This window comes from Cydia fagiglandana, chromosome 20 (genome assembly GCF_963556715.1).
Source record: "Cydia fagiglandana chromosome 20, ilCydFagi1.1, whole genome shotgun sequence".
Lineage (NCBI taxonomy): Eukaryota > Metazoa > Arthropoda > Insecta > Lepidoptera > Tortricidae > Cydia > Cydia fagiglandana.
The window spans coordinates 13617391-13639047 of record NC_085951.1 but is presented as its reverse complement, the minus strand read 5'-3'; the positions used below and the strand labels follow the sequence as shown (position 1 = coordinate 13639047).

Below are 21657 nucleotides of genomic sequence, written 5' to 3'. Positions count from 1 at the left end.
CTCTATAAAATACATAGATACCTAAGGCCTGATTCGAATTCAATCTGCCAAATTGAAAACCCTATTAATGGTACTGAAGCTAGCTGAATCAAGATTTGTTTTTCCATAATTTATTGAAAATTTGTTTAAAAATTGTTATTTATAAGTAAATTCATCATTTTCCATTTCTTCCCGCTCCTGTCGTTAGTTTTGTTGTATGCCCTCCATCATACATCCGACAGTGTTTTTTGACAGTTTCTTAGTTTGAGTCCTATCAAGAACAATGTTTATTTTGAAATATTATATTGCATATAGTTTTTGTTGTTTTAACGAACTAATTCCTTGGACACTCCACTCCATACCGTTCAATAGGTCAATACTGTGGGACTTTGTTGAATCAAGTTTTTTGGTCCGATTTCGAGGGTACTGGCTTAAGCATGCTGATTGCCTCATAAACATCGTGGATCATCTCCAAATATTATCAAAGTAATATTGGAAATCCGCATTATTAAACTAAAGCTTTCCGAACCGTTTCTTTTAGTGATGTTGGTGTCGATTTCTCTGTCGAAAAGTAACCAATGCCCGGTAACTGACACCACATCGACGAAATTCCTGATACGCCAGATATTTGAAGATATGTCTAGATCCTCATTGTTTCATGGATATTGCAATGAAATTACCTTTCAGTATTGGTATAATATTAGGTAACAGGTTATGTTGGAAATTAGTTATGTGCAAGTTTCTTCCATACTTATCAAGTTTTTGACAGCAATTTGGCGCCTAATTAAAAAGACGGCGGCGTTTATTTGATTTTTTTGATCATCTTAGAATTGATAAAAAAAAAATTTTTTGGTATAATAATTTTGTGATTCTGATAATTATAATGTCGTAGTGTATATATAAAGTAAGCTAGAAAATATCCAAGAAAAATCACTCTGAATTTGTCAAATTTGTTTCGAATCAGGCCTTATGTATGGATCTTTTACTACAAATCAATAATACAAGTTGGAACAGAATGACAGACTTAAGTAACATAAAGAAGGAACCGGAAAAATAAAAATCGGTATCGTCTTGGGTCGTCCCATTCGTTTTTCGTCAAGTTCTTAAATTAGTCCTATTCTGCTTTCGTCACTCATTCTACATTGAAAGCCACCGACGATTGTGACGAATGTAGAATGAGTGACAAAAGCAGAATAGGACTAATTTAAGAACTTGACGAAAAACGAATGGGACGACCCAAGACGATACCTAAAAATCTGTCATAAAAATACAATACTGTAACATTAGAAACCTCATATCACAAAAAAACTAGCAAACCCGACGTAAAACTAAAAAAATAATCTGTATAGTGTTTTTTTTTAAACAAAGCAATCCATACTTTTATAATTTAATGCATATAGTCTTCAACTTGGCCGGACATCCCTAAATTCCCGGCTTCTATAGTAACGCACTATTATGTGGTTATCCACAATTGTTAAAAACTACAGGCTATAAGCCCCACAAAGAAACCCAATGCAGTTTAACATAATCCAAAGTCCAACAATTTGCATACAAGTTGTATTTAATTTCAATGTGAATAAAACGTCAGTTTACGAGGAATATAAAAAAGTAGAGAAAAGTGTGTTGAACTCAGTGTCGCGTGTATTATTTAAACAGCTTACGTAATACTTTAAATAGGTATTAATCTGAAACGACTTTTCAGAAGTAGGGTGAAATGGGGCTAAATGTTTCACGATTAAAAAATAGCCATTAAGTATTAAGAGAAAAGACTATTACATCATAAGTCCGTTTGGGATTTTTAAAAAGGACTATGAGACTTCGATAGTTTCTTGCAGTAATGCTTCAAAACTTTAATGTCACGGCAGATTAGATAATATTAAATCAAATTTCATTATTTTCAGACAACTAAGGCCCACAGATACATACCTTACGGACATATGTATATCAATCAAAATCTTAAAGCTTTGACTTTTGTGTTGCTACATTTACTACTACTAACTTACAGTCCAAACTAAACCAACCAGTGTTGCCAACTTGGCATAATTGATGCCAGATCTGGCATATTTTCACTGGCTTTGGCACCAAAATTTTCCATTTAGCATCTGGCATATTTTTTAGCATAATATAGTCTAAGCCAAGTTTGCACCAAATTGGCAGCAACAATATGCGCCATCGCCTTATGTGGTTCATATTTTCATATGAATTTTGACTTTTGTGGACGGATGGACGTCGACGGATTATATAAAGTTGGTCAAGCAGATCTTGTCAGTAGAAAAAGGCGGCAAATTTGATAAATGTATGTGTTTTAAGTATCTAATTTCAAGTTGACATTTCAGCATTTTTTTTAGCATATTTCAAAAAACTTTGGCACAATTTTGGCATAATCTAGACATAAGTCTAGCATTTTTTCAAAATCCGAGTTGGCAACACTGAAACCAACACTTGTTGTGATCAGAGATAAAATACAATAAAACATTACACATCGCTAATACAAACGGCCATAATTATTGTACAATTCAATATTCATGGATCGTATTAGACATTAGACATGTAAAGTATAATGGCGTTATTCATAAACGCACAAGCCTCAATAATCGTTTGTCTTAATCTGATATCTTTACTTATGTATTTGTAAGAAAGGGATAAAACAAAAATTAATCGAGGCTTGTAGAGTTTAATACATATTTAAGGGGGGTTAGACTTTACATCTACATACTACAATCACGAGTCTACCACAACTCAAGTTGTGAAACTTGCGAACTATAGACAATAATAAAACATTACCTACACTTGTTGATGTTGACTCAAGTGGCCTAACATATTTGCAATCAATGAATATTCCATACAAGATTCCTATCTTTATTGGCATAACACGGAAACTCAAGAGTCGCTATTTAAATCTCGTTCTACCACGTTTCAGCGTACATATGTTTATTCGTATTTGTCTGACCACATAATCACTAAACTATCTCGTATAGCCAGTATTTCTTGACTTCAAGCTCCTTACTAAGTAAACGTGACCAGAGGCCACACTTACGTTGGTTACAGGCCTATGTGAATCCAGTTACAAGTACCCGTCATTGGCAGTCAAGGAGACGACATTGACTCGAATATTAATAGTTTTTTTACAGCTGCGACGCGTAACCCAGTTTGTGTGACATAAACTTTTTGCGTCGGATATTCGGAAGTGTGGATGTCATATGTAAATTGTGTCTAATTTCACTGGCCTTGACACATAAACTGGTATTTGCTGCGTAAATTAGTTATTAATAAATTAAAAATCCGTACATCCTGTCCTGAGCACGCGAAACGCACCAAGACGTAGGAATCTAATGTGAGAAGACTACGTCTTTGATAGCGATTGAGATTAAGACTGATATCACAAGAGAAGAAGGAAATAATAAAACTAAAGAGCAATCAAATTAGGTACTTTGTAAGGAAACTTTTAAACTAACTTAACTCTGATTAAAAGGTATAGTGGACTTACATGGGGATCGTGTCCAAAATATGAAGACGGCGGATTTAAAACCGGAAATTACACAAAATCTTCATAGAAATTAGGTTCAGGAATAGAAGAAGAAAATTCTATATAATCTGCAGACTAAAATCAGACCGCATTTGAATTTCTAGCTCGAATGTATTTAGCTCTTCACGTGACAGGCTAAAAAGACAACAAAACATGACGCAACAGACAGAAAAGCATTAAGCATAACATATCGATACTTCTTAAAATAACTCATTGAAAAGTGTTGTAAACAGTAATGTATGAGCTTTTCTCGCTGAGAACGCGAAACCTTGATTCAGTGCGTTTATTTCTGGACTAAGACAAGCGCCAATGTTAACTGCCGATATTAAAGAGATAGACAGAGCTTTAAAAGAAGGACAAAAGAAACTAAAACTGTTAATCTAGCTGTAGGGCGCGGGCGAGGCTTTCATAACATAATAATGTAGTTTTTAAGGAGAAACGTAGAGGTTTTGGTGCATCTCCACTGCAGTTATCTTTTGTATACCAACAATGTGCAACACAGTAACATTAGGTAGCTTACCTAGTTTAATAACAAAGCTTCCGTGAGACACAGACATCTTAAATATATTAAGAACAGGTCACTCACGTATTTTTAGTCTAAAAACGCTGGACATGTTTCACTCGTCACATGTTGACCGTTTTTAGACTTCACGCAAGCGGTGTGCCGTCTCTCATAAGGATCTGTATACTACAACGCCGCAACCCCACGTGCACGTCACGCACACGCAGCCGGTGTGAACAGGCCTTTAACCTTTATAAAATGCGAGCAGGCTAGCACTTCACCAACGCGATATAAAAGACGTGCATTGCATTGCGTTGCATCAGCATTTGACCTAATTCGAGTAGACAAAGCATCCATGAATAAATTGCTGTTCACTTCAGGAAACATTACAAATTCTACTGGAATAATGGATTTTCGATGTTTCTGCCATGGAATGATAGACGATAGAAAGCAAAGACAATTAAAATAAGTACAAACAACAAATAAAACAGAGTGGTATATAGTTAGCTGAAAAAAAAACTGACAACGCAGCAATAAGCTCAAATCAACGTATTGCTAATTGATGAATGTAAATGATTTCAATTGCATGAGTAGAAAGCCAGCCACTTGCACCAATTGCTCCAAGTATGTACATATGAATTAAGACCTAATGTACACACAGCTGCAAAAACGCATACCGTTGTTAATGGAATTTTTGGAAATGAATGTGCGCTTTTGTAGCTCGCTGTACAGGGCTATCTATAACCGCGAAAATCGTAGTTCGCAAATTGCGGGGATCTTTCTCTGTCACTATAATTACGCCTTCATTGGAGTAAAAGAGAAAGATCCCCGTAATTTGCGAATTTCGGTGTTCAAAATTGACTGTATCTGATAACAAAACCCCTTATAGCGTTTACGAGATCATAATATTGTAAATGTTTGTATAGACATAAACAAGCATAAATAAAGCTTCATCGGAAAGGAAAACACGGGAGCGAAGAAAATAGTAACGATCGCAGATATCTATTTTCGGATTCCAATCATAGCCAAGGTAAACATGAACTCGGAACTTCTCAAACAAGAATCGGTGCTTTGCTCAAAGATGTAAATGTTGACAAAGAGAAGAGAAGGCAGGGAAATTAGGCAAAAAATACTCATAATTTATATATTTAACTAAAGGGGCTGGGCGCCTCCGAAGGCAGATTTAACAGCTAGAATTGACTTTAAAACGCCAATAGATTTCACCAAAAACGTTGCTTTTTTAAGCTTTTGGAAATTCAGAATTTTATTTAAATTCTTGCTCGGTGATCTGGGCTAGAATTGACTTGTTAATATTTACTGCTACTTTCAATCCCTGTCTCCCCTACTCTCTACCAGGGATGTTACGGAGCTCCGGTTCCGTTTCCGTTAAGGCGGAACTTCCGTTTGGTATTACACATCAGTTTCTGTTCCGGTTCCGTTATGTTTGAAACGGAAGTTATAACGGATGTCAATGCTTCGCGCGGCGGCAGCGTACATCAAAAACAAGGTTCATACCAGTCATTCGCTCATCGCCCCGCTTGCCACCTGCTACGCTAATTTGTGGTTTGTTTGTATAGGTACGTTGTTTTATTCGTGTTATAAAAATTAAAATCGTATTTGTTCTGTTGTGTACTGACTACTGAATGTGTTAGTGTGTAAAAAAACGCACAATGAAGCCGAAATCAAGTTGGATTTGGAACTATTTTGATGAAGTTAGTAGGTTATAACATCTAGAAGGTCAAAGTTTTTTTACTGCATAATAAAGGCTGATTAATATTTGGAATTTTTGTTTTCAATAGACCTACCCTTAACATCTCGTCCACCCATCACTCAGGCTCCGATTCTGGTTCCCGTTCCGTTTTCGGTTCCGTTTCCGTTTTCGGTTCCGTTAAACTAAATTGAAAACATCTGTTTCCGTTTTCGGTTCCGATAAAACCACATCCGTTACATCCCTGCTCTCTACGTATGTACATAAGTTTCTTTTTACGATGAGCAATTAAAATTTGGTTTAAATGGATTTACTGTACAATTTCCATTCTGATATTTAACTCCCCATTCCATAAATAACGTTACTTTTATTGAGGTAAGACGAAACTATCTAATATTTTCCTCTAACCTCATTTCTAGCTTTAATGATTATACTGAACCCTTTCTAAGTTAAAAATGAGAATACATATACACATGTAAACACATACAGATGTAGTGGATAATTGGTTTCCATCGTATTGTCTCGGAAACGTTCGTATTTGTCATGCTACTTCAGTCAACGTCAGTACTTTTTGTACCGAGAATGACTGAAATAGCAAGACACGTTCGTACGTTTCCGTGATATACATATGAATTATTTATTACGTAAACTGAATGAATGTTAGACAACATATATTTATAGCCCACAAAATTGACCTAAACATTCCTCAACCGCATTTAATTGCACATTTCCGGACGTACACATGACATTGAAACCCATGATAACGGGAAACACGTCACTAACACATAGTTAGTTGAACGTGAACCTTATTACTTAGACAATAAGGTCTACGTGTGGCTAGTTGTTAATATGTGCTGACGTAAATAGTGTGGACGTTGTTAGACCTAACTGACCCGGAGGCTTGGCTCGGATGGAGGATGAATGTCGCTTTGTTCCAATGATAAGTGGCGGGAAATATGCAGTTTCATTAATTAATAACCGGCGATCGGCGATGCGTGAATTAACGTAAAAGGGCTTATTTTGTGATACGTGGTTTAAAATTAGTTTAAAGGTACAGATTTGTAAAGAAAACGACAATTGAAAGATTATAACGACGATGCGATTGGGTTGCCATAAGTCCGGATTTTTGACCCTTTGTCCGGATTGCGGCCAATGCGGCCGGACTTGGCATGTGTCCGGATTATTATGAACGAACTTATAAAAGTAAAATGCGCGCCCGGGGAGGGGGCTACGGGATCGGGCGAAGGGAAAGGGAAAAGTAGATCCACGATACAGTACACCGCAGAGAGCAGCGCGCCGCCGGGGCGCCGTTCAAGCTACGCCAAATCTCTGCTACAAGAAATGTCCGGATTTTAGGGTGATGTCAGGATTTTTATCAGGACATTTAATTCTTCCATATGGCAACCCTAGATGCGCATGGCAGTCGAATTTGCCGCCTAGCATGCTAAACATAGAAGGTAGGATCCTATAGAAGTGGTGTACGCGTGCCTCCGTGACGGACAAAACATACGCAATGCGACACTATGATTGGTCGAATTTATTTGTTGCCCACCATAATCCATACTAAATTTACGGTGGGGAACAAAAAATATGTGAGACTGTGACAAGGACAAACAATAATAGCGCTTTCGCTGCTACTCCTACTGAAAGATACATAAGACTATACCGTTCTGTCAGTTGGCCCATCATGCCAGATCCAGTTTAAATACTAGATTCTAGGTTTTATTGAAGAACTTTTGTTCAAATCAGATAATCTAGGTACAAATAGTGACAGCATAAGAAAAAAAAACAAAAATACACAATTTCTCAATATTTTAACTTTGGCTAAACTCCAACGTGGAAGCCAAAATAAATCATTATTTGAAATAGAAATGTCTTACTTGTACCCAAGGTGATGGCCAACATCATCCCATACAGTTCTATTTTTGTACTAGAAAAAAAAAAAAGAAGAAAAAAATGACTTGACGAGTAACATGGCCTTTGTTTTGCGGCGCTTTGTTTTTTTTAATAGTGTATGCGAAAATATCTGTACTACCGTTGACAAAATTACTAAAATAAACAGTCTATGAGTCCAAAGTCTAGCTATGTGGGAGACGTTTAAGTCTAGTCTAGTTTTTTGATCCGTAAAATAACAAAAATATTCATAATTAATTGAAATCTATTTTTAAAAAAGCAAAATATATAAGCTTTTTATAAGCCAACGAAACCGAATCCTGTCGAAAAAAGCCATGATTTTTGGTATCGATATTAATCGATATAGACTTCACCTTATGCTAATACAAAATGAAATGTAAAAAATGTATCAGGGAGCTCTCAAGTCTACGAAAGATGAATTTATCCGACTACAACAATGAAAATAAAAACACTTTCAATGCGTTTGGGTTATAGTCTTGTTCGTAACTATTCCAAATTTTTATCGATAACGTTAGTAGTTCTCGATATAGAGTGCCCCATAAGGGTTCATTTTTACCTTCCTGGTACGGATCCCTAAAAACGAACAATATACACCGTGAAATTTTAGTGGTTGTTTTCCCGCAACGAAATGATTCTGCTATCGATATTCAGTCGATGTGTAATCTTTTTTTTTAATAATGTTAAGAAATGCCAGATTTATAAATGTGTCGAACGAAACTCGAAAGTGACCTAAGACCAGTAGTAGCGCTGCAGTAGTACCTACCTAATTCTTTTGAGTGAATTTATTTTTCCTTCACACATTTTACGTGCAGTTAGTTTGCAGATCCTTAAAAGTAAACATAACAAGTTAAGATCAAGCTTTTAATGATCAAAAACTTAAACAAACACTTAAACTTCCCGATACCGCAATAATTGTTCGAACTGCAATCCGCCACGTTCAATACACAATCTGGCACGTTTAATTTGATTTTGTTTCAATGATATTGGTGTGTCTCTGTCACGTCTAATAACATCGAAAGCGTCGGTTATTTATTTAAATTTAGTTAAATTTCACGGTGTATATGAACATAATTTATTATTGGTACGAAGTAAACTTATCTAGTTACAAATAGAAAAAGAATTGTAAATGTGGCAGTCTGGACTTTAGACTCAGATGCTCCTTATGCACTCAAATATTATTGATTCAAAATATAAACACAATTTTCACCTTATTATGTACAACCAGATTCAAACTAAGAAATCGTGATTTAACACTTAACACTGAAGTTTGTTGCACGTTTATCATATTTATTAAATTTATCGATCACGACAACTGGTAAAGTTTTGCAATCGCATCGAAAAATTCTCTGAGATCGAAGTTTCACTTAGGGCAGGTTGCACCAACCACACTTGACAGACTGATCATGATCAACATCACTCAGCAGAGAACTATGAAATTTCCCATAAAATAAAATTTTGCGAACACTTTTACGGTGACAGACGGTTTGGTCCAACCGATTGGTTCAAGAACTTGCACATACATTGCGGTATTTGGTCGATCGACTGAATTTATTATACTCTGTAATTAGCAATGTATCATCATCATCATAGGCCTTTTCGTCTATATCAGACGATTTATGGTGTAACACCGTCTTTGGTGGCTAAATAGACCGATGCGAGATCGACATGGTCTACCACAGGTCTGACAAGAGAAGTTTGCGGAAACCGGTACTGAGACACCTTGTCGTCGTCTTTGCCTCTTGTCAGCAAGTAATGTATCATGGGGCTTTATTAATCTCAAACATTTTCTCGAGATCTCGCGAGATGGTGACTGCATTCCTTGGTTATCACTCTTTGACTAGCACGTTAATATATCGCGGATTAGTAAAGCAATACTATTGTTATAATTTAAAACTTTTGTAAACATAATATCCCTTTAAAGTAAACTCTTTAAAAACTACGTTCCCTAGTCATTCATTCACAACACCGTAAAATAAACAACAAGACATGAGCATAGTAATCGTAAAACTATGACCGGCAAATATACGTCAACTCTTCTGTTCTTAACAAAAGGTCTATAATCACTTGATCAAACTGAATTTTCACGGCGTTTTATGGAACAAATGAAGCGTTCTAAATGAGTAACTAAACTTTACAAACTTACATTTGCCGTCAGATAACCGTAGAACTAGTAAGATATTTATTGAGTCCGAGAATTTTCCAATTGCAAATCTTTGATTTACGATTATATCAGCTGATGTGGTTGCGCAGTAGCAGTTATTTTTTTGTAAAACTATGTTAGCTGCGACCTTGAATTACCGATACCGATTAAGATCTTTTTTGTATTCAGCAATTTTTTTAATGGTTGCAATCGTTCATAATTTCAGTCCGGTCCCGGTGAATGAATGAAAAATGTTCTTTCATTCAATGGACATTACATAGGACAATGAACAAGGAACGTTCTGAAGCATTGTTAATGGAGTAAATTTTTCATATCGTTATTGTGACAAACATTTTTATTATTACTGTTATGTTTTTATTTCTGTTAGGTCACTGATCTTCACTACAGTAAATAGCCTATTCAAGTCACTCCTGCTTTGAAAGGACTTGTCTATTTTTATTCCAGATACTTATATTAGGTAGGTAGGTTAGGTCGAAGATGGCCGATGGGGTCGAAAAGTGCTCGAGTGGAGACCACGGACTAGCAAGCGCAGCGTAGGACGTCCACCCACAAGGTGGACAGACGACCTTGTTACGGTCGCCGGAAGACGCTGGATGCGGGTCGCTTCCAACCGGCATGTATGGAGGTCCAAGGGGGAGGCCTATGTTCAGCAGTGGACGTCTTATGGCTGAGATGATGATGATGATATTAGGTACTGCTCGTTTGCATAATTTAGTAAGTACCGAATGTTTAGTAAAGTATATTTGATTTTTTTTACTAAAATTATTATTAGGTTGGGAAGTACATAAAACATCTGGAATATATATAACCTTCAACAATTAAAAATTCGCCATCTATTAAGATGAAAACTTTCTTAAATTTTTGGTAAAAAACATGATGATAAAAAGCATATCAAATCCGTTCGTCTATTGGAGTGATACAATAACAATCCTCTTATACTGTCGGGGTTTGAAATGTTTAAGTTGTTGGCCTAAACATGAATTGGCCATCTTCCTCCGTGAATGTGTGTGTTTGCCATGTTATAAGTTTACTAGCGACCCTCCCCGGCTTCGCAGGGGTTAACAAATACACATAAACCTTCCTCAAGAAACACTATCGAAACTTGAAAAGCGCATGAAAATCCGTTCAGTACCTACTTTTTGAGTTTATCGCGAACATACATACACACAAACAGACAGACGCGTTGGGGGACTTTGTTTTACTTATGTGTAGAGTTGAACCTGTATAAATACATCAAAGTAAACCTGAAGAACCTGAGTAAATATGGCAAAGTTTGCCACTTACAATATTAAATAAAGCCTCGTGCCTGGTGTCTAAACAAAACTTTGTATCCTGTATGTGCGTCATTGTATACACAATCCCATCAAAAACATAAATGTAAAAAAGGAGAGCCAAGTTCAATACAAAAATTATGCTTGGCTGTGGGGTTCGCCGCAAAAAGAATGGAGATTTAAATGAGTGCCAAGTTCTATGCAAAATCCAAATATGTATTTATAGGAACAAAATAACATTATAAACAAGTATTAAACTCTATTTCTTTGCTTTATTGGATACCTATAACAATTGCTGTTATTTAAAAATATGTGAGATCTTAAAGTAGGTTAGATTTGACTTGGCCAGTTTTCATTACATCAGTCATTTTATAAACTTATTCAACATATATATTTTGTAATTCTGATAAAAACTGGCCAAGCCAAATCTAACCTACTTTAAGATCTCACATTTTTTTAAATAACAGCAATTGTTATAGGTATCCAATAAAGCAAAGAAATAGAGTTTAATACTTGTTTATAATGTTATTTTGTTCCTATAAATACATATTTGGATTTTGCATAGAACTTGGCACTCATTTAAATCTCCATTCTTTTTGCGGCGAACCCCACAGCCAAGCATAATTTTTGTATTGAACTTGGCTCTCCTTTTTTACATTTATGTTTTTGATGGGATATCAATACTTTTTGTAAAGAAAACTAGGCAGGTATTGAGATTTAATGTTTTTTCTTGTGTTTCCGCTGCATGTTTTTTACTTCTGTTCTTTGTATTAATTATGTGGTGCCGCGCGCCGCCAACGACACACCGTTGGCCGGTTGTTTAGCGCGTATTACAGGTTGTTTGTATGGGGACCCCCCCTAATTTTTAACTTTTATTTATTTTTAGATTTTTTCCTACGCTTACACACAATTACCGAGCTGGATTCCAAATTTCATCCTTCTAGGTCACCTGGAAGTAGGTTAGGTTTAGGTACTATATGTCAGTCACAATAAAAAAGAAATTTGTATGGGAACCCCCCCTATTTATTAACTTTTTTTTGTTTTTAGATTTTTTCCTACGCTTACACACAATAACCGAGCTGGATTCCAAATTTCATCCTTCTAGGTCATCTGGAAGTAGGTTAGGTTTAGGTACTTATATGTCAGTCACAATAAAAAATGGTTTTTTTGTATGGGGACCCCCCCTATTTTATAACTTTTTTTTAATTTTTAGATTTTTTCCTACGCTTTCACACAATAACTGAGCTGGATTCCAAATTTCATCCTTCTAGGTCATCTGGAAGTAGGTTAGGTTTAGGTACTTATATGTCAGTCACAATAAAAAATGGTTTTTTTGTATGGGGACCCCCCCTATTTTATAACTTTTTTTAATTTTTAGATTTTTTCCTACGCTTTCATACAATAACTGAGCTGGATTCCAAATTTCATCCTTCTAGGTCATCTGGAAGTAGGTTAGGTTTAGGTACTATAGGTATGTCAGTCAGTCTTAAAATTTACGACTTTTTGACCTTCATATCTTTATAACCGTTTGAGCTAGCTTCATGAAATTTGGGCTTCTAGATGTCCTTATGGATATAATTAAACACACGTAGTTTTATGTGTTTACGTTAAAGATGTTTTGAGTTATAGAAGGGTCAAAAGTGGCACCAAGTGGTTCGTGTAATATTACACTTGGCGCTGGCTAGCCAGTTCCTTTGCTTGAACTTGGCTTGGCACGCTGCCGCGTGTCTAGATTAACTAGGGATCCGTATTGCATCTACGCCTTCTTACATAATACGTCTTGCCTATTACAAAGTTTGAATGAAAATAGAAAGATTAAGGAAATCTACGCTGAAAAGGATTGTTGATTTAAATGAAATGTTTCGATGATGTAAAGGTAGAGTTTCAACTATGATAAGGTTTTCTTTTCTCAAAATATTGAAGAACTCATAGTGGATTTTGCAAGCGCAACAAATGCAACAATAGTACAAGTTTTCATGTTATTTCAGCATGTCTTAAAACAAGAGCGTAACGTCGATTATACGGCGGCGGCTAATTCTTTTAACTCCTAGGCCCACGTGCACCATCCCACTAACCCGGGGTTAAGCGGTTAAACCGTTAACCTAGTGTCAAATTGTATCCTGGGTAACTATGGCAACTCCAGGTTTAACCGGTTACCCCGGGTTAGTGGAATGGTGCAAGTGGGCCTAAAGGGGCCCACAGATCACCAGTTCGCCGGACGATATCAGCCTGTCAGTTGTTCGGAGCTGTGAAATTTTGCGTTTAACTGACAGGCTGATATCATCCGGCGAACTGGTAATGTGTGGGCCCCTTAACACTCAAGGTTTCCCCAGCACAACCCCTGCTCTTTTCCTTGCGCGAATCAACCCACAGTTGATTTACGAGTACTATCACATATCCCAACTCCTAGAACAGTTGTTTACAGAAATGTTTGACGTAAATCGTTGAAAAGTTTCAATGACGTCAAGCCGCGCCTCCTCCATAACTATAAATACGTTCCAGAGTTACGTAACACGCGCCTCCTCATGTCACCTTGGACTTCGGTTGCTGTATGCGTTCCTGGCGTCTGGTTGCCAAGGAAGGCCTGGAGTTTTGCTGGGCAGTAGAATTATTCATCTCTGTAGCAATAATGCTGCACCCGCAATACAATAGTAGACGGTTTACAGGATTTTTGTTTACCAGCGACTTATCTTACACAACGAAGCACGTAGATGACACAAATAAGAACAAGACAAAAGGTTGTTACAGATGTAGTGCATAATTGTTTTCCATCGTAATTTCTCGGAAATTTTCGTTTTTGTCATGCTACTCCAGGATTGAAATAGCCAGACACGTTCGTACGTTTCCGTGAAAATACGATGGAAAATAATTATGCACTACATCTGTAAGTACTGTTGCTTTTATTTATGGTCCAATGATGGCATGTCATGTCACTACAAAACGCTGTACAAAGTTAACATGGTTCGGCAATAGGGGCCGTGCGCGTTGGAGTGTCTGCCATCTGGTGGCTTGAATCCGAAACATAAACTGTTAGATTGACAGTTCACGCCAAAGCAAGTGCTGCCCTATAGTTCACGCACTTGTTTTAGTGCATTGTAGGTTCTGCTATCTTGTGGGTTACATTGGAAGTATAAACTTGACGTACGCTTCGCACCAATAACAGGGGGCTCCTATGCTGCCCCCTACAGTTCACGTACGTTCCCTATAACTTCGCTAAAATGGTCTTGTCCGAAAGATGACAGCCTTTACGTTTAAAAGGTAGTGAACTACAGAATTCTTTGCAAAATCATAGCACACACATACACTTGTTTAAATAAAATAAAAGCCGTGTTAATTATGCAAACTTGAACTGTATACTATACAATACTATTTATTACAATTATTTAAATAATTCAGACATTATTTACATCTTCAGACTTCCGTATTTTCGTTAAGTTGTTCTAGCTAGTAGTTTTATTTTACATATCGGCGATATTCAGAATCCTAAAAGTACGATTTCCGATTAAACGCAATATTGGCTTTTGGCAGTATAACGTTTGAGCCACGCGCTCCAGTAGTAGACATACCAGTAGACTCGCGTGCAATATAATCTTCCGGTTCCTTTCTAATCATATCAATACCGTTATGGCTCCTCTATACGATGGGCCAACGCCGGCCAATCCAAGGGACGCAGCCATGAGGTAGAATGAGATAGCAATATCACTTGCTCACTCTAACGCATAAATGCGTCCCTTGGAGTGGCCGGCGTTGGCCCATCGTGTAGAGGAGCCATTAGAAGGGTAGTCAACTTCGCGCTAAGGCAGATGAGGCAAAAACTTTCTTCCTTAACTGTTTGACTGCACTCTAATACCAACTTTTGTGCATTCCGATTGGTGATGGAACATTCAGAATGATGCGCACACGATAGGCGTTGCATTGAAAGGGTTAAGTATGATACCCATTTCACTGAACAACTCTTCTTACATGTTGTTTTGCGTCACATCCACTCTATTGTATGCTAAGTAACCAGAGGGCATTCCGATTGGTGATGGAACATTCAGAATGATGCGCACACGATAGGCGTTGCATTGAAAGGGTTAAGTATGATACCCATTTCACTGAACAACTCTTCTTACATGTTGTTTTGCGTCACATCCACTCTATTGTATGCTAAGTAACCAGAGGGCCTACCTCGAACCACATTCGACGTGTTATCTCTCTGTCGCACTTGTAAGTTTGTATGTAAGTGTGACAGGGAGGCAACACGGTGAACGTGCCTCGCGGTAGGCCCTCGGTCCTGATTAACAATCTCTTAACAATAAAATGACACAATGTTTAAACGTTTTTAGGAACTTAAGTCCTTTTATGAATCATGAATGGAAATTATGCTTGTGTGGTGTAGTCAACTTGCACATACCTAGAATTCTTTTGTTTACCTTATTACATTGAGTTAAAGTTGTAAAATGTCTAGATATTTTTGCCATGTGTTGAACATTTACAAACAGAAGCGCACATGTATGTTGGCTTGAACATGTCAAAGATATGTTTACATTTTTCGCCTTATGACAAGGGAGTAAGCTTATTACGAGGTGAGCGAAGTCCCGTGCCGTGATTGGTCCGTTCAAACGACAAACGAGTTCACGGACGTCACACAAAGACACTTTCGACTCGAACATGGAGTAAAATTACCGTATGCGTGGCAGCGGGGGTAGCGCGACTATGCTCAGTCTAGAGGATGTTTTGCCTGTGATAATAGCGTACCTTAATATTGCATGGAACGTCACATGTACATATCAATGTAGTTGGTTGTAATAACATTGAACAAGGGTCAGCAAACATTTAAGAAGAGTTAATCACATAATAACAAAAAAAAATCACAGTAGAACACGAGTTTAACAATCTGAAAGAGCCACAAATGTTATCTTTAGTGGTCCAAGACCTTTAAAAGTTCAATTATTTGGGTGGCTTGAAGATTACAAAGAGAATAAGCCTTTAGGTTATTTATTTAGATATTTAATTCAGGCATCAAGGCCCATATAAAATGTAAAAGTTGAATGACCTCTGTAGATACTTTCATTAAGATTTGTTATGTCTAGTGGCACTAACCTTTCAAGTCTAATAATAACTTGATAATAACATCCAGTTTTTGCACCTCTTCGAGACCTGCACGTTTCTAGATAATAGATATTATATTTGTTATTCAAGAATGTTTGTACAACGTTACTCGCCCGTACCGGACGAACATAACCTAAAAATATGACCAGACAATTTATAACCGAAGAAAATCCGTGTCAAATAACCGCTCGGCCACCTGTAACTGTTGGTCTATAGTCTGCTGAAATTGCTATACTTAATAAACCGGCATTGAGGTAAAGTGATAACAAAATGAAAATTTGTTAAGTGACTTACCGTCCGCGTCGGACTTCATTTGTTTCCCCATAGCATTCACACTTAATAAAACACTATTTCTTATACTGCACTATATTTAAAGCTCCGTCAATAGCTTAAAAATAACAAGAAACTAAATTGTTATCATTATCAATTCAATTATTTCTATTTTCCTCAATTGTCAATTACGTTTGACGTTGACGTTTGCGTGTACAGTTGTGGCACTACTGCGTGAGTGTTTATGGGGCTCGCTATTACTCTTTCTGTTTAAAATTGCATTTGTAAAATTTAAATAGAGTAATAATTTATTCTTATTACCACACTATAATTTAAATTCTAATTTTATTTGTACATTGTACTTATTGTCTATAATATAACGCAAAATCATGTACGTTTTGTTAATCATATAAAATGCATAGCTAACTTTATGAACAGCAACTATTGAAGCGTTTCGTTTTTGCACACAAGAAATAAGCTGGTCAAGCAAATCCTGTCAGTAGAAAAAGGCGCGAAATTCAAATTTTCTATGGGACAATAACCCTTCGCACCTACATTTTTTTTAATTTGCCACCTTTTGCTACTGACAAGATTTGCTTGACCATCTATATATTATTTATTTTATATTACATGTATTTTAGAATTATTTTAGAACTATTGCTAAACGATATGCGCCCTCACAATACTATTAATTATTCTGTGACAATACACGAAACGCATTGCATATTGCCAATATTACAAGCTTATTTTTAATGCATTTTAATGTGTTTTGTTTTGTCATTTTTGACAGATAATAATTATACCATGCATGAATATGAAGTGTGTGATTAGATACGTTTTATTTGAATTTCCGCGACAAGTTATTGCTTGTTCGCACAAATTTGGAGAATTTCTCTAAATGTAATTAAAATTCACTATAGGTTTGGTCTACTTAAGTGGTCGTATGGTTTTTATCACATTTTTTTCTTTCTTTACAGATGTTTGTGGGAATGTAACCGAAGATATTTCTACGTGTTTTCTAAATTAATAATTACCATCGGATAACTAAAGCCGCAAAAATGTCCAACGGTAACGCAGGAGACACCACGAACCACGTGGAAAACGGCATCAATGATGAAATTCGGTAAGTAAACTCACTTAAAAATCAGCTATAATAATCCAAGGTAAATTTGAGATATTTTTTATAGGGAACTTTTAACTTCATTTGAGCTATCATGGGCTGTACTCTGTAGTAAAAGTGGCTTTAATAAATTATTCAGTTACATAGTAGAAACATTTTTTTTTATATTCTTAGTAAGTAAGTAAGTAAGTAAATAATTTACATTACTAGTGCCTACATTTTAACTTTTTCCTACTCTTTTAATTATAAAATAATTTTGAAGTCTAGGGCGGCAAAGCATTATTGTTGTGTAAAATATTGTAAACCTGCCAGTTACTAACAGACCTATAAATATAATATATGTATTTGCAAGAACTTATAAAAGGCACCGGTGATACTGAGCATTGTCTCTTTATCCCTTCACTGCAGCATGCTCCCATAATATGTATGTGTAACACATTATTTCTTCTTTTAACCCTTGCCCGAGTTTATGAAAACCGGACAAGGAGGTATGTACAGTACTGTACATATATTAACACCAAAAAAAGTCTTGTAGTGGTACATATAAGCTGCACTGCATGATTTTAGTATGCAATAAAATAAACACATTTTCATATCAGTTTTTGGTAGTTATTTTTCTAAATACACATAAGTTTCACTTAAAACATTTTACTAATTATTATTTAAAAACTAAGCACACCGTTTATTACTTATGGTAGCACTCTGATCATTTCACTATATTATTCTATGAGTAGTCTATTCGTAACGGGATTTTTTGGTAGGGCCTAAATTGCATTAACTTAGACTTTGAAAAATGTATTTCTAAGCTATGATCGTTCATCCAGTGAGTTATATTTGTCAATATGTTTTTGAGATTTTCGTAAAAATTTTGGTCATTTAGACACGATGTTAGCACAGAGATATCATCAGCAAATAGTACCTACACAATTTTGATTTATTATTTTTGGCAGGTCGTTAATCAAAAATAGCAAACACCCGATGACACTCCCTTGAGGAATGGAATTCTGTACGTGTTTCACGTCAGATTTCACGTAATTTATACTACCTACTGGTTTTGTAATCGATACTTTGTACCACGTAGCTATTGTATTCGATTTTCTAGATAAGAGGTAGACGTACATATATCTAGTACTTGCTGCATATATGTATTATATAGGCGGCTAAGGTGGTCGAACGATTTTTCCGGAACCCATTTTGGTTGTCATCGAGAATCCGATATTTTACACAAAAAGAATAAAAGCACTTGCAAACAGCTGTTTCGAATATCTTTGATGATGTTGGGAGTAGTGAAATGAGTCGATAGTTACTAGGGTTAGTTCGGTCTCCTTTCTTTTTGTATATAGGTTTTATTAAGGCGGTCTTTAGAAGGTCCGGGGATGACCCCTCAGCCAAAGAGAATTAAGTAGTTTGTCTATGCCTTAGCGAACGATTGGTTAATGAGCATATATAGTAAGCCCCCATTCGCACGACAGCTTTTTCAACGCGCGTTAGAAAAGTGTTTGAATGACACAAATGGATAACCATGTATGTATTCACACGCCAGCGGTGGCGCTTTTTATAAGCGTTGTTGGATTTTCGACTTTAAGCCTTAAATCGTTAAATCGAATTTAGAGTAGGGACAGATACAAGCGCTTTTTTAACACGCGTTGAAAAAGCTGTCGTGCGAATGGGGGCTAAGGGATAGTAAGCTCGTCAGCACATTTTTTTATCAAAGCAGGTGAGTTCATCGATTCCGAAGCTATGTTTATTTTTTAGAGATTTTATTATGTAATTTATTTCTTTCAACTCTACTGGGCGCAGATACATGTGATTCAGTCAAATTATGTTTTTTGATAAACAAATTATAGCCTGGGTTCAATGAATGTAGTATGATACCTTTGGGTATGGTGCTTTACGCACACTAATCCTGACTCTAATACTTTTCTCAAAAATTAAAAAAAAAACCGTCAACTGGGACATATTTCATGCTAAAAGAGGGGGTTGCGTCAGGGGGAGGGGATGGGACACTAGTGTACGTAAAGCACCATACCCAAAGGTATTATAGATACTACTTCATTGAATGCTGGCTATAATCTGTTTGTCTTCCTCATATATTAGAACACAACTTGACCGAATCAATGATATTAAAGGTTGGGTTGAGGACAGGCCTGTATCACCGCCAGCCTTCCCCACCGATACATAAAAACTAGAGATGCCACGAATATTCGGCAAATATTCGGTATTCGGCGGAATGTTGCCTACTATTCGGCCGAATACCGAATATCTGTTGCACCTACCTAAAAGGAAAAATTACACAAAAAAATACCAAAAACTAGGTATATTTAATACTTAAAATGTATTCTTGGAAAATAGTTAAAATACGAAGGCACGTTTTTGAGCATTTGTTGATTCCAAAATATTTTATCTTTATCATGGGTCTGATTTGATTGACTCTAACGACATTCATTAATTCTGTTCAACAAATAATATATCTTAGCAAACGTTGTGCTTTGTTGGCGAACAGTTTTCATAATAATTGTGACTCAAAATGTTAGCATGTCATGCCGAATATTTGGTCGCCGAATTCGCCAAATTCACTATTCGGGGCATCTCTAATAAAAACTTTTGAACGCATTTGCAACCTGTTTCGGATCCGACGTTAGTTTATTTTGGATCGACAACTCGATATTATGATTGTATCTTATTTCATTTATGTTTGTACGCTCTCTAGTAATTCACCACAAAGATTGTTCTATTTCATTTATAAATTGGTGTTTTTTAGACTTTGCAACTACTATTTTAAATGTTTTTTCGGAGAGTTTGTAATGTTTTGTAAGTATAGGATTTTTGGTGTAAGGTTTACTCGGGTAATTCCGAATGTCGAAAACTGTCGGATAATTCCGAAATGAGACTTTTATTATGATGGAATTAAGGGTGATTTTCATCTGAATTTCGGAATTATCCGACATTCGGTATTACCCGAATACACTTTATGCGTATGTTGCGAGGATCCGGGATAGTCTTTTGTTTTTACACGATATTTTGGTGCCTTTTGTGAGCCATTTTTTTCGGGGTTCAGTTGATATTTTAACATTTTTTTATTGGTATACATCTGTCTAAAATACGTTTTAATGTTTCATTAAACATGTTATAGTTATAATTAAGATTTTGATTTTTGAAGTGAATACTTCTTTAGCGGCGCTGTGCACTTTTTGTGATGGGGAAAAAATGTTAAACTCGTAACGTGACCGTAAGACGTAAGGCGGACACGTGACCTGATCGAATTACAATGTCATTGAGTTTTTCTTTATTGACTTAAATGCCATCTAGTGAGTTTCCCTCTAACTGGTACTAATATAACTCGAGTTCTATCAGTAATGTGCTTAGGGGTTTCAAGTAATGCGACGAAATAACGTTAGACGGCGTTAACCTCAATTATACATAGTGCTGCAGACATTTTGCACTAGATGGCGCTGTTATTAATATTTTGACGTAAGACGGACACGTGACCTGATCGAAAAACTGTTACAGTGTCATTGAGTTTTCACTTCTGCCGGCACTCCCGGAGTGCAGCCGGTTGTTTTTTTAATATAATTTTTTCCCAGTCAATTTTTTGAAGTTCTAATTTGAATCATCTTACATTATCGGTATTATATAGCCTCTTATTTCCCTCACCAGCACATTTTCAGTGTTAACAGCATGCGGCAGGTGTTATAATATGGTTTTCTTTTGCAGCGGCACAACCTACTTCTTTTCCAGACCAAGGTCCAGCGCGACGCTGAAACAGAGGATACAGCTGTTCTTGTCTATCTATTGGAAGTCTCTGTTGATAGTGCTGACACCTATTCTACTGTTGCCGATACCCATTAGGAATAATGAGCCGGTGAGTGAAAAGTGAAACTCTTTTTTTTCAATTTAGACAATTTAGGTATAGTACAGTCTCCATCAGATATATGTGACGTTATCTATGAAAAGGGACCTTATTGTCGGTGACGCTTACGCCATTATCAACGATACTCCGCTGTGCGGCGTATGCGCCGTCGACAAGGTCCCTTTTCATAGATAATACCCCATATCGGAGCGGCCAAGGTTCTCACAAATATCTGAATACGTCTCTATTGTCAAGGCACTAG

At 36.4% G+C, this 21657-nt stretch overlaps 3 protein-coding genes and 1 long non-coding RNA gene across 4 annotated transcripts in view; 2 read left to right on the top strand and 2 right to left on the bottom strand.

Moving 5' to 3' along the window:
- Positions 1 to 16609, bottom strand: part of LOC134674492 (GPI transamidase component PIG-S) — a 91295-nt gene extending 74686 nt beyond the window's left edge. Inside the window, exon 1 of the mRNA XM_063532592.1 lies at positions 16450 to 16609. Coding sequence (XP_063388662.1) covers positions 16450 to 16480 — 31 coding nt within the window. The 5' untranslated portion in view covers positions 16481 to 16609. The remainder of the gene's footprint in view (positions 1 to 16449) is intronic.
- LOC134674463 (uncharacterized) overlaps positions 1 to 21657 on the bottom strand; it is a 402905-nt gene that overhangs the window by 26641 nt on the left and 354607 nt on the right. The window lies entirely within an intron of this gene.
- LOC134674467 (protein I'm not dead yet) overlaps positions 1 to 21657 on the top strand; it is a 145222-nt gene that overhangs the window by 29418 nt on the left and 94147 nt on the right. Inside the window, exons 2-3 of the mRNA XM_063532551.1 lie at positions 17403 to 17548; positions 21260 to 21407. Coding sequence (XP_063388621.1) covers positions 17484 to 17548; positions 21260 to 21407 — 213 coding nt within the window. The 5' untranslated portion in view covers positions 17403 to 17483. The remainder of the gene's footprint in view (positions 1 to 17402; positions 17549 to 21259; positions 21408 to 21657) is intronic.
- The window catches only part of LOC134674500 (uncharacterized), a 104796-nt gene that overhangs the window by 54836 nt on the left and 28303 nt on the right, over positions 1 to 21657 (top strand). The gene's annotated exons all lie outside the window — the stretch shown is intronic.